Source organism: Heteronotia binoei, chromosome 2 (genome assembly GCF_032191835.1).
Source record: "Heteronotia binoei isolate CCM8104 ecotype False Entrance Well chromosome 2, APGP_CSIRO_Hbin_v1, whole genome shotgun sequence".
In the NCBI taxonomy this organism is placed as follows: Eukaryota; Metazoa; Chordata; class Lepidosauria; order Squamata; family Gekkonidae; genus Heteronotia; species Heteronotia binoei.
This window is the reverse complement of record NC_083224.1, coordinates 205,075,353-205,085,117: the sequence shown is the minus strand read 5'-3', so window position 1 is coordinate 205,085,117 and position 9,765 is coordinate 205,075,353. Positions and strand designations below refer to the sequence as shown.

The 9,765-nt window shown below is 53.4% G+C and overlaps 1 protein-coding gene across 1 annotated transcript; it reads left to right on the top strand.

The window, feature by feature from the left end:
- Positions 1-497: 497 nt before the first annotated feature.
- LOC132567479 (uncharacterized protein K02A2.6-like) lies at positions 498-4,939 on the top strand (the record flags this gene model as incomplete). Its single annotated transcript, XM_060233155.1, has 3 exons — positions 498-527; positions 4,025-4,497; positions 4,624-4,939. Coding segments are annotated over exons 1-3 (819 nt in total), but the record flags the coding sequence as incomplete, so codon positions are not given.
- Positions 4,940-9,765: the final 4,826 nt, after the last annotated feature.

The window sequence follows — 9,765 nt, the reverse complement described above, 5'->3', positions numbered from 1 at the left end:
AGGAGGGTTTCTAAATCATCATGACTTAATGATGAGCCTAGGTTTAGTTTCCAACACCAGGGCTCAGAAGAAGTAGCAAGACTACCTCTGAGCATTTGCAAGAGTGTTTTTCATCTAGTTAACACACTCAACATCCACATTTTTGGCTTTGTATTAAATCACAGGGTATGGCTGAAGAACTGACATTTTCATTTTAGAGACTAAAAGTGCCATCCTAAGGAGAGTTATACCCTTCTGAGTCTTTAATGAAGGTTCTCTCTCTCTCCCCCCCGCCCCACTCTCTCATCCATCTACCTGCCCTTATAACCAGCGTGTTAATGTGCATTTTAATGTACAGCAGGCTGGCAACACTATCCATGACTGCAAGAAAATATGGACTGAAACCCTTCTAAATGCATTGAAATTCATGGGCTTGGAAGGGTGTAATTGCCCTAAAACGTCTCCCACCCCCTGCTGGTGGTCTGAGAGGGCCCCCTCTCTCCCCTCACCCACAATGCATGGTTGATAATAAGGATGCTGGGCTCCCGGTGGGCCCCGAGGATCACCAAGAATTACAGCTTATCTCTTGATTACTGAGATCAGCCCCCCCCCCCCGGAGAAAAGGGGTGCTTTGGAGGGTGGACATTGTGGTATTCGACCCCACTCCTCCCCAGGCTCCATCCACAAATCTCCAGGAGTTTCCCCACCCAGATCTGGCAACCCTAATTTAGAAACTTCCCAGCTTCTTTTGTGACACAACTGGGGTTACCAATTCCCAGGTGAGGACAGGGGATCCCCTGGTTTGGAGACCCTCCCCCCGCTTCAGGGTCATTGGAGGGAAATGTTTGCTGGGCACTCCATTATTCCCTATTGTAGTGTATCGGACTCAGCGCAAGCGCCGCGCGACCCGAGCCACCCTCGGGTCGCCGTGCGCAGCGCGGGAAAAGCCACCGCCAATCCTGACCAAGGGCGGGAAGTTTAACTGGCCAGGATTGGGCTGGCCAGCGAAGGGGATGTTCCGGGATGCATGTATATATTAGCGGACCCGGCCGCGTGTTCCCAGTTCTTGTGATGTACCAGCCAATAAAGACTTATGCCTTCACCACGACTCGTCTCCCAGTACATTACACTGGCGACGAGGATGGGATCGAGATAGGTCCGGCCGCCCCGAGGGGAACCTGACCGGGCCGGAGACGAGGAAGGCGTGAGACCGCAGGATCGCACAGCCCGCCGCCACCATGGCGAACACTACGGTAACGACGGGCCATCTTGCGGAATTCCACCCGGAGCACCCCGAGAGATGGGAGACCTACACAGAAAGGGTCGAGTGCTACCTGCGGGCGAACCTGATCGAAGATGACGACAGGAAGAGAGACGTCCTGCTGAGCGTCTGTGGAGAAGAAACTTTCGAGATCGCACGAGGCCTCTCCGCTCCAGCTAAGCTGACCGAGAGGACCTACCGGGAAGTCGTGAGACTCCTCACGGGCCACTTTTCGCCCCAACCGTCCATCGTCGCCCGCCGATTCCTCTTCCACAAGAGGGACCAAAAGTCGGGGGAGACAGCGGCAGTCTACCTGGCGGCCCTTCGGCCGGGAACTGCAATTTTGACAAAAGGGACGAAGCCCTGAGGGACCGTTTCGTCTGGGGCCTCCGAGACGAACGACTGCAGCAGAAGCTCTTCGCTAAGGAGGAGCTCACGCTACAACAAGCCTTCAACGAGGCGACGGCGTTCGAGAGGGCCACCAAGGCGTTCGGCCAGCCACGCGGCGAAGCAGTCCACCAAGGAGAAACGGAGCTGGAAGACCGAGCAGAGGAAGAAGCGTTTCAGCTCCGGCGGCCTCAGAGAACGGACACACGGGCCCCAGCGAAACAACGAGCGACGGAGAGGGCCACCGCCACCACCGGTTCCAGGTGCGCCAGCTGCGGCGACCCCCACGAGCGACGGGACTGCCCGTACCGCAACCTGGACTGCCGCAGCTGCGGAAAGACCGGCCACATCGCCCGGGCTTGCCGGGCCAAGAACAGCCGCCGCCAACCGTCAGCGCATCACGACTCCCTGGACACACACACGACGGCATCCACCAGTCTGCAGGTATTGAACTTGCCCCTCTCGGCCCCAGACAAGGTCAAAATGTCGGTCCTAATCGAGGGCGCCCCCTGCATCATGGAAGTAGACTCGGGTTCCTCCATCTCTATCATTTCGGAGGAAACCCTCAAGAAACTATGTCCCCGCCGCCGCATCCAAACGCGGCCAGCGGACTTCGTACTGAGGGACTTTCAGAAGAACCCAGTACACATCGTGGGGTGGGCCCGGGTGCATGTAGAAAGAGGGGGTTTTAGGGGGCCCCTAGACATCCTAGTGGTCAAGCGCCAACTGACCACACTTCTCGGGTTGGCGTGGTTCAATCCACTGGGGATCCAGCTGGTGGGGGTGGACCATCTGCAGGCCAGCAATTTCGACGGGGTCTGCCGGGAGTTCCCCGAGGTCTTCGACGGGTCCTTGGGGAGCTACAAGGGTCCGCCCATCACTTTACCGATAGACCCAATGATCAGGCCCATAAGGCTTAAAGCGAGGCGCGTCCCGTTCGCCCTTAAGCCTAAAATAGAGGCAGAACTGGACCGCCTAACAGCCCAGGACGTCCTAGAACCTGTAACGTATGCGGAATGGGAGACCCCCATAGTAACGCCAGTCAAACCCAACGGGGAGGTTAGGATCTGCGCTGACTACAAGTGCACGATCAATAAGGCGCTGCAAGACAACCCCTACCCAGTCCCGGTGGTTAGCCACGTCCTAGCAGCACTAGCCGGGGCGAGGGTTTTTGGAAAGCTGGACTTAGCACAAGCATACCAGCAACTGCCGGTCGACGCTAAGACAGCGGAGGCGCAGACGATCGTGACCCACAGGGGCGCGTTCAGGGTTAAACGGCTGCAGTTCGGGGTCAGCGTAGCTCCGGGGATATTCCAGAGCATAATGGACTCTCTCTTGAAAGGGATCCCCGGAGTTCAACCCTTCTTTGACGACGTTTTAATCGCCGCCCCCACCGAAGGAGAGTTCAGCTGCCACCTGCGAGAGGTCCTCAGACGGTTCCAAGCGGCGGGGCTGAGAGTCAAAAAGGAGAAATGTTTGTTGGGTGTTCCGCGAGTGGAGTTCCTGGGGTTCGCCGTGGACGCGGCTGGAATTCATCCGACGGCGGACAAGACCAGGGCCATAGTCCAGGCCCCTGCCCCCAAATGCAAGGCAGAACTACAGAGTTTTTTAGGATTATTGAACTTTTATCATGCATTCCTGCCACACAAAGCCGCCGTGGCGGAACCGTTGCACCGCTTGTTAGATAAACAGGCCCCGTGGGTCTGGGGTAAACGCCAAGCCGCGGCGTTCCAGGCAGTGAAAGACCTCTTGGTCTCTAACGCGGTACTTCATCACTACGATGAAAACCTACCCCTGATCCTGGCTTGCGACGCCTCCCCCTACGGAGTAGGAGCGGTCTTAGGGCACCAACTCCCGGACGGGAGAGAGGCGCCGATCGCTTACTACTCCCGGACTCTGTCCCCTGCCGAGCGGAACTACGCCCAGATCGATAAGGAGGCCCTGGCGATCGTGGCGGGGGTGCATAAGTTCAACGACTACCTCTACGGTAGGCGTTTCACCATCGCCACTGACCACAAGCCGCTCCTCGGCCTCCTAGCCCCCGATCGTCAGACCCCCCAGATTCTGTCTCAGAGGGTTTTAAGGTGGAACCAGTTCCTGAATTCATACACTTACGCACTGATACACCGCCCCGGTAAAGCAATGGGTCACGCAGATGCCCTCAGCCGCCTGCCGCTACCCACAACGGACCCAGATCCCGCCCCGGCACATGGGGTGATGCTCATTGAGTCGCTCCCCGAGCGCCCACTGCACGCGGACGAGGTGGCTAGGGCGACTGGGAGAGACCGCATCCTCGCACGAGTCAGGGACTGGGTGGGAAGGGGGTGGCCCTCGGGCAGGGTGGAAGAAGCATTCCGGCCGTTCGCGTCCAGGAAGGACGAGCTATCGACACACAAGGGGTGCATACTCTGGGGGAGCCGGGTGGTGGTGCCCCCCCCCCTGCGCAGACAGGTATTAGAGGATCTCCACGAGACCCACCCGGGCATCGTGAGAATGAAAGCCCTGGCCCGGAGCTACGTGTGGTGGCCGGGCATGGATGAGGAAATAGAGGGGTGGGTAAGAAGGTGCCAACCATGCCAGGAGTCCAGACCCAATCCGCCGTCCGCCCCGGTCCACAGGTGGGAGTCGAACGGGCGGCCGTGGTCCCGCCTCCATGTGGATTTCGCGGGGCCGTATCAGGGCCAGATCTTCTTTATACTTGTGGACGCATATACAAAATGGCTAGAGGTAATCCCGGTGGCCTCGACCTCCACCGCAGCAGCAGTCAGGGCGCTCAGGAGGGTCCTCTGCACACACGGGATCCCTGACACCCTGGTGACGGACAACGGCACGGCATTCACATCCCGGGAATTCCGGGAGTTCACCGACCGGTACCTCATAAGGCACATAAGGTCCGCCCCATTCCATCCAGCCACCAACGGCCAGGCGGAGCGCATGGTGCGGACCACCAAAGAGGCCCTTGGCCGCATAGTACATGGGGATTGGGACCACCGCCTCTCAGCATTCCTGTTCCACAACAGGATCACCCCAAACCCTGTAACCGGTTTCAGCCCCGCAGAACTGCTCATGGGGAGGAAACTGACCACTCGTCTAGATAGGCTACACCCGGACCGGGCGCCGGATGTCCGCGGGTCCCCCGAGGTCCGGGAAGCAGTGAGAGGATTCTTTCCGGGCGACCCAGTGTATGCGAAAAACTTCGCAAGCGGCCCCGAGTGGTTGGCGGGAAGGGTTCTGAGGGTGACAGGCTCCCGGTCATACGAGGTAACCACCGCCGGAGGCCAGGTGCTGAGACGGCACATCGACCAGCTGCGCCGCCGCACCCTACCCGAGGAGGCAGAAGAGGCAGAGAGTAGGGAACCGCCAGCAACGGAACCGCCAGAAGGGGCCCCGCCAATACAGGAGCTACCCACGTACGAGGCCCCCGCAGCCGCGGGACCAGAACCGGAGCCAGCACCCGACCCGGGCCGGCAACAGCCAGAAACGGCGCCACCCATGTTGGGATCGGGCCCCACACCAACGGCAACCCCGAGGAGATCAACACGGGAACGCAGGACGCCAGCGTACCTACAGGACTATGTAGTTTAAACTAGGAGGGGAGGAGTGTAGTGTATCGGACTCAGCGCAAGCGCCGCGCGACCCGAGCCACCCTCGGGTCGCCGTGCGCAGCGCGGGAAAAGCCACCGCCAATCCTGACCAAGGGCGGGAAGTTTAACTGGCCAGGATTGGGCTGGCCAGCGAAGGGGATGTTCCGGGATGCATGTATATATTAGCGGACCCGGCCGCGTGTTCCCAGTTCTTGTGATGTACCAGCCAATAAAGACTTATGCCTTCACCACGACTCGTCTCCCAGTACATTACACCTATGGAGACCAATTACCATAGGCTCCCAATCTTTTTGGCACCAGGGACAGTTTCATGGAAGACAATTTTTCCATGGACTGGTGGTGGTGGTGGTGCTGGGGTTTTTGCCACACCAGGCTGCCCCTCACCCCCTATGAGGGGTCTTTAAATGAGGGGTAGGCAAAGGTCACTGCTGTACTGCCCCTTCTACCCACCCGGGATCTGGGCGGACCAAAGAGGTGGTGCTTCAGAGCAAGGCTGCCTGGGTCCCAGGTGGGTGGATGGGGCTGCAGGGCTGCCCTGCCTCATGATGAGGATGCCTCCCCTGCCTCCCCTGGGCAGGTAAAAGGGGAGGTGCTAACAGGTCACAGACTGGGGACCCCTGCAATAGGGTATAATGGAGAATTGATTTGTAGGTATCTGGGGCTCTGGGGGCTGTTTTTTTGAGGTAAAGGTACCAGATTTTCAGCATAGCACCTTGTATCTCTCCTCAAAACACTCTCCAAGTTTCAAAAAGATTGGACAAGGGAGTCCAATTCTATGAGCCCCAAAAGAAGGTGCCCCTGTCCATTATTTCCAATGCAGGGAAGGCATTTAAAAGGTGTGTGCTCCCTTTAAGTGTGATGGTCATAACTCCCTTTAGAGTTCAATTATGCTTGTCACAACCTTGCTCCTGGCTCCACCCCCAAATTCTCCTGGCTCCACTCCCAAAGTCTCCAGATATTTCTTGAAGTGGACCTGGCAACCCTGCCCCCAACTTGGAATCTAGGAAAGAGATTCTGAGCTGTGTGTTCATTCAGAACACAATGATGCTTTTCCTGGCAAGGCTGGTGACCTCTCACCTCTGTGAATATTAATTTGGGAGTGAGGATGTCTTTTGCAATGGTTTGTGGAAAGACCAAGAAAAACAGCAAAAGTGACCCTTCCCCCTCCCCCCTCTCTTTTTAAAAAATGCCTTTGTAGCTAGTTTCGTGGTTAGCAGGAGGCTGAGTCAGCTCCTCCCTTCCTCTGCTGCTGCTGCGTTCTTGGAGCTGGAAAAGGTTAGCCATAAAAGTTCACTTAAGGTGGGCCTTGATGAAGCAGTGCTTTAATGTGCCAGCTAATATTTAAAATTTATTTAAACTTCAGCACCTGAGTGTTTCTAAGCAAGCTGTTCTTCCAGCAAGGCTTCCTTCCTACAAAATGCACCAAAGCAGAGCTGTGAAATTTCAGTATCCTTTTTTAAAATGTTTGGAGAGAGTGGGCTAGAATAGGGTGGGCTAGAATAGAACTCCAGCAATGGGTGAAGGAAATTAATTCAGAAAATTCTATAGGGCTGCCAACTCTGGGTTGGGAAAAACCTGGAGATGTGGGGGTTGGAGCCTGGGGAGGGTGGAGTTTGGGGAGAAGAGGGACCTCCATGGGGTATAATGCCGTAGAGTCCACAGCCTCCAAAGCAGCCATTTCCTCCAGGGGAACTGGTCTCTGTCACCCGAAGACCAGTTGCAATTCTGAGAGACCTCCAGATCCTACCTGGAGGATGGCAACCCTGATTGTATAACAGCATTTTGAGGGTTTTTCATATGTATGCATTGCTAGTAGGGATTGAACCTGAATCTCCCAGGATCCTTTAGTCTGGAGCTCTGATCACGTCAGCTCTGCCATTAGGGTAACCACCAATCCATCTGCCTGAATCGAAGTCTCTCTAAAGGTTACAGCTTTACATATTGGGAACAAGTTGTCCCAATTCTGTCCTAGGCCCTTTTGGCAATGGTTTCAGGAAAGAATTCATAAAGCATATTTTTAGGGTGCCTGAGACCTGGCATTTGTTTGTGCATTTCAAATATTGGCTGTCTACAAAAGCTTCCAAAGATTCTCCTTCCAATTACTGACTGTGGATTTCAGTGCTGCATATATTTGGAACCCTTGCCTTGGAAGGTGAGGTCCTCCTGATGCCATTAAAGGTTATAGAATGGGTGGTGAAGCTGAACCTTCTGGAGAGTTCTTATGCTCTGTCCCTAATTGCCAGGGCTGCTCCTCTTTTCAGATCTCTGTGCAGGCCAAATCTCTATTTTGGTCTTGCTAAAATATTATAGGGCGTTTTCGCACTGACCTTAATCGGCAGCGACGTCCCTCTTCACCGCGCAGGATCTGCGCGGATTTCGCACCAATTGCTGCGGAGCACCCGGAAGAGCCGCAAAGTCCCGCGGCTTTTGCGGCGCAAATGGAAACTCCATTTGCACCGCAAAAGCTGTGGGACTTTGCGGCTCTTCAGGGTGCTCCGCAGCAATTGGTGCGAAATCCGCGCAGATCCTGCGTGGTGAAGAGGGACGTCGCTGCCGATTAAGGTCAGTGCGAAAACGCCCATAGATTCAGGTGGGTAGCTGTTTTGGTCTCAAGCAACAGAACAAAGTTTCGGTCCAGGAGCACCTTCTAGATTAGACCAACAAAGTTTAATTCTACATGCACAAGCTTATACTCAGAATTAAACTTTGTTGGTCTTGAAGGTGTCACTAGACTCAGACTATGTTCTAAAATATTATTAAGTGGCATCATTTAACTCATCCCCCAGGGTTTCTTGTGGGTAAGTCTTTTGAATGAGGAGAAAGAGGCGTCTTACTGTCTCTGATGTACAGCTGCATAATAACCTGTGCCTGTACACCTAAAGTACCAGATGGTACACAGTGTACCATTTTGTGTGCGTGCTGAGGCACACTGTACCTATGGCAATTAACTTTTTTTTTTAACCAAAATAATAAGTTTTTAAATAGATGCTTGGTAGGTTATGCAAGAGGTAATGGCAGAGAAGAGCACATGACAAGAAAATAACTGGGATAAAAGTATCGCTTTTGTCATCTTTGGAAACTGGGATGGTGCGCAAGCTCTACTGAAATGAATGACAACTGTTCAAGTGGAGGTCTGGCCAGGAACATTTTGGTGTCTAAGGTAGAAAATCGAAGCCACGCTTCTCCATGTTAGATCATCAGATCCATAATAAATGAAATTGCTTAGAATTTTACTGTTCTGCAATAGCACAAAAAGTGGAGAAATGTGCTTTAAGATTTTTTTGTGAAGATATCCAATGTGTTCCAACCTGTTGTCTGCCAGAATGGCTCAGGAATACTTCCATGGCAGAGTGCTTGTTGATTCTTAAAATGCTGAGACTCTTATTTGTTTTTTACCCCAGGAAAGTAACTTGTTACTGCCAGCCAGACATTCTGGATATTGGATGTCTGGAAGAAGGAAGGCCCTCTTGCCTTCAGACAGTTTGAGAATCTCCCTGAGGGAATTTAAAATGTCAAAAGTTGTTTCTCAAAACATCATTGATATTTTAAAGAAAAATTGAGTGAAGGACTTTAAACACTCCTTTGGGGCAGTTCCACTTGGGGCTTGGGGTGAGTGAGGAGGGGTTTGGAGGCAGAAAAGTGTGTTCTGGTTTGTTGTCAGCCTCACTGAGGTAAAAGAAAAATTGGAAATAAAATGAGTCAATGCAATGTAGTGTTGGACTAGGATGTGGGAGACTTGGCCATGAAGCTCATATTTAGCTTGTTACTCTCTCTCAGCCTAACCTACCTCACAGGGATGTTATGAGGAGTCATTCCATTCCTGTCATTTATAGAAGATGATTGGTCTGTCTAACTAGTATCTTTTTATTTATACCCAGCTTTTTTCCACAATGAGATCCAAAGTAGCTCACATTATCATCCTCTCCTCCTCCATTTCATACTCAAAACAACAACCCTGTGAGGCTGAGAGAATGACTGATCCAGTGTTACCCATTGAGAGGGTTGCAAATGGTGGGTTTGGAAATTCCTGGAGAATTTGGAGGTGGAGCCTAGGGAGGCACCTCAGTAGGGCACAATGCCCTTGAGTCCACCCTCCAAAGCAGCCCTTTTCTCCAGGGGAACCCATCTCTGTAGTCTGGAGATCAGCTGTAATACTGGAATACCTCTAGGTCCTACCTGGAGGTTGGCAACCTACAGCCAATGAGCTTCTGTGGCATCATGAGGATTCAACCTTGGACCTCCCAGATCCTGGCCTGATATTGTATTAAATGTGACGGCATCCTTGTGGCCATGAGGATGCTGCCTCCATTTTAAAGACATTTTAAAATGCCATAAGGGCCTAATCCTGATCTGGCTCATAGGGCAGCACTCTTGCTTCCCATTCTGTTGCACTTTTTCAACTGTCAAAACAGTTGTGGGGGGGGTGCTGGTTGAAAAAGACTGGGGTCGCAGACAGAGTATCATGTTGCAGGAGAAAATGGGGGATCCTTGGCTGGAAGAGGAATATGGAGAAAAGTATCTGTTGTGCTCCTG